The following is a 3,289-nucleotide window of genomic DNA, read 5'->3' on the forward strand; positions in this document are numbered from 1 at the left end:
AGAGAGCATGGAGAGACAAGAGACACACAGAGAAAGACAGACACAAATACAGAAAGGAACAGAAAGACAGATACAGGCAGAGAGGGAAAGAAGAGAGGAGGCGGAGCCGGGCTCCCTGTCCCTTCTCTCCCCCCCGGACCCCCCCCTACAATTTCTGCGGGGAGGATTTTATGAGCCTCTCTACCCTAGGCCGCAGCCAATCAGCGCTCCTGCCCGGGCTCCTGCGTCTCTTGCGTCAAGACGGCCCAGCCAGGCGAAATGCAGGCGCCTTGCGAGCTGGGAGCAATTTAAAACGCTTAGGATTCCCCGGGCCTGGGTGGGGAGAGAGAGCTGGCTGCCCCCTAGAACCCCCACCCTCGGCTCCCCATGAGCCGATCGTTGGCCCCATGGAGCCGGGCAATTATGCCACCTTGGACGGGGCGAAGGATATCGAGGGTTTGCTGGGAGCTGGAGGGGGACGGAATCTAGCCGCCCACTCCCCACTGGCTAGCCATCCCGCGGCGCCAACGCTGATGCCGACTGTCAACTACAACCCCCTGGATCTGCCAGGCTCTGCGGAGCCACCAAAGCAGTGCCACCCTTGTCCTGGGGTGCCCCAGGGGGCATCTCCAGCCCCCGTGCCTTATGGCTACTTTGGAGGCGGGTATTACTCTTGCCGAGTGTCTAGGAGCTCTCTAAAGTCCTGTGCCCAGACGGCCACCCTGGCTACCTACCCTTCGGAAACCCCCGCGCCTGGGGAGGAGTACCCTAGCCGGCCCACCGAGTTTGCCTTTTATCCGGGCTACCCGGGACCTTACCAGCCCATGGCCAGTTACCTGGATGTGTCTGTGGTGCAGACCCTGGGAGCCCCGGGGGAGCCGCGCCACGACTCCCTGCTTCCTGTGGACAGTTACCAGCCTTGGGCCCTGGCCGGTGGCTGGAACAGCCAGATGTGTTGCCAAGGTGAACAGAACCCACCCGGACCTTTCTGGAAAGCGGCGTTTGCAGGTAACTTCTACTCTGACTCCCCTTGGCTCTGGGCATGGGCTACGCTGGCACTAGCTTGGAAGGAGGAAGAGGAGAAGCAGGGAGACTTAGGACTGGTGAGGAGGAGCCTGGGGCTCCTTAGGTGCTTAGCAGGACTTTGAAGGAGGGTCCTGACAGCTGGAGGGCCTAGGTAGAAGCCTCAGGGGGTCAGGTTGGGGGACCCCAGCAGGGCGCTTGAGAGTAGCCAGCTTTCTAGACTTTCTAGACTAGGCTCTGGGACCAGCCTTTCAATATGTCGGGGAAACTTTGGATCTCTGCTGTAGATTGGGGCCAGAGTTGTCCCTTCCCAGGACAGTCCCAGCCTAATTCTACACAAAGGCCAAATGACCTAATCAGTAGTTTTGAGGGTGGCAGTGAGGGGTGGGATCAGAGCTATTGGGCTATTGGGCGTTTCCTAGAGAATGCAACCCCTTGCTTTTTATTTTTATTTTTTAATTTTTTTAGATGAGCCTTCAATTTCGAAAGGAGAATTTTTCTTTGACTGTATTAAAGTGTGTGTGTGTGTGTGTGTGTGTGTGTGTGTGTGTGTGTGTGCAACATAAACCTGTTTTCTCATGGACATAATTTGCCAGTTTGTAGGAGTGGCTGAGTCTGAACGCGCATGTGAGGGCAGATTGTGTGTTTTCGGACAAAAACCTGACAGGGTGGGTGTGTTTTCGGACTCCTGAGGTGAGGCCAGTGAAGGTGGGGGTGGCCGGCGGGAGCAGAGGCTGAGTGAGTGGCGAGCAGGGAATCAGGCACAATCTAGCGAGTCTCTGTGTGCTCTGAGGGCGCAGGGCCCTCGCATCGGGGGCTCAGGAAGTGCCTGCAGGATGACGTAGCCCTGAGGCTTGCAGGGCCCGGGTCTAGAGAGGGGACTGAGCTGCTGCGTTTTCCTCCCTCTCTTTCTCGCCACACAGAGCCCAGCACCCAGCACCCACCGGACGGCTGTGCCTTCCGCCGAGGCCGCAAAAAACGCATTCCCTATAGCAAGGGGCAGTTGAGGGAGCTGGAACGGGAATACGCAGCCAACAAGTTCATCACCAAGGACAAGAGGCGCAAGATCTCGGCAGCCACCAGCCTCTCTGAACGCCAGATTACCATCTGGTTTCAGAACCGCCGGGTCAAGGAGAAAAAGGTTCTTGCCAAGGTCAAGACCAGCGCTACCCCGTGAGCGCCAGAGGGGATGGGCAGGGGAAGAGGGCTTGTCCGGGAGAATTGGGAGCCTGTCAGGGCGGGGACTGGCAGAGGACTTGGCCGTGGGACCCCCAAGAGATGGGTGACGCCTTTATCAGGCTACTAAGTTCCGGGGGAATCCTGCATGTGCCAGGAACGTGAGGCCTGAAATCACAGTCCCCTCCACGGGGTTCCGGACAGTCTGCGTCAGTCGTAATCATTCATCCTAACAGTGGCGATAACCTCATAACCAGTACTAGCCGCAATGATAAGTAGTCTCATATTTTCTATCTAGAGCTCTGTAGAGCGCTTAGAAACCTCCTTCATGAGTTGAGCTGATTGTGAATAAATTTGGAAGAAGATCTTTTTGTAGGACACTTTCCTCTCAGATCCCTCGCCATGTACACCCAGCGTGCCCTCCACCCAACTCCAGTGGCTGGGGGACAAAGGCAAGTTCGGCCTTCCAAGGTGCCCACGCCATGCCCACTTGGCATTTTTTTTTTTCAAAGATGGTAACTGGCATGTTAAAGAGTGCTTCCTGCTCACCTCCTCCTGTGTTCTCACTCCTCTCTGACAACCTCCTAGGCTGTACATATTGGGAAAACACCCCCCCCCCCCCGGCAAGTGCTGAGATTTTGTAGTTCTGTGAAAATGAGACCACTGACCTGATTGGGTCAGAACCACCGGGAATGGAACTCAAAGGGAGGATTTGCAGAGTTGGCCAGACAATTGCCTAGGACCTCTCAAACTCCACTTCTTGTAAAAAAAAAAAAAAAAGACAGATGTGGGAGAGTCTCGTGCTTCTGACCCAACTGGGTCAGGGTTTGTTGGGCATTAGGAGTCATATGCAATAGTCCTATGTGGCTTTGTCAGGACTCCTTTCAGGCCCAGTGGTGACAGAACAGGGCAGTGTCCCATCCTATCTTCAGGCCTTTCAAGAGCACTGGTGGTACATGCTTTTAATCCCAGCACTCAGAGAGGCAAAGGCTGGTGGATCCTTGTGAGTTCAAGGCCAGCCTGGTCTACAAAGCGAGTCCAGGACAGCCAAAACCCTATCTTGAAAAACAAAAACAAAACAAACAAACAAACAAAAAAAAGAAAATAAAAG

At 55.2% G+C, this 3,289-nt stretch overlaps 1 protein-coding gene across 1 annotated transcript; it reads left to right on the forward strand.

Moving 5' to 3' along the window:
• Positions 1 to 386: 386 nt before the first annotated feature.
• Hoxb13 (homeobox B13) lies at positions 387 to 2,179 on the forward strand. The gene is made up of 2 exons (XM_055620592.1): positions 387 to 987; positions 1,926 to 2,179. The coding sequence occupies exons 1-2, from the start codon at positions 387 to 389 to the stop codon at positions 2,177 to 2,179; spliced, it is 855 nt and encodes a 284-aa protein (XP_055476567.1).
• Positions 2,180 to 3,289: the final 1,110 nt, after the last annotated feature.

Source organism: Psammomys obesus, unplaced genomic scaffold (genome assembly GCF_907164565.1).
Source record: "Psammomys obesus unplaced genomic scaffold, mPsaObe1.curated_primary_1811, whole genome shotgun sequence".
Taxonomy (NCBI): domain Eukaryota; kingdom Metazoa; phylum Chordata; class Mammalia; order Rodentia; family Muridae; genus Psammomys; species Psammomys obesus.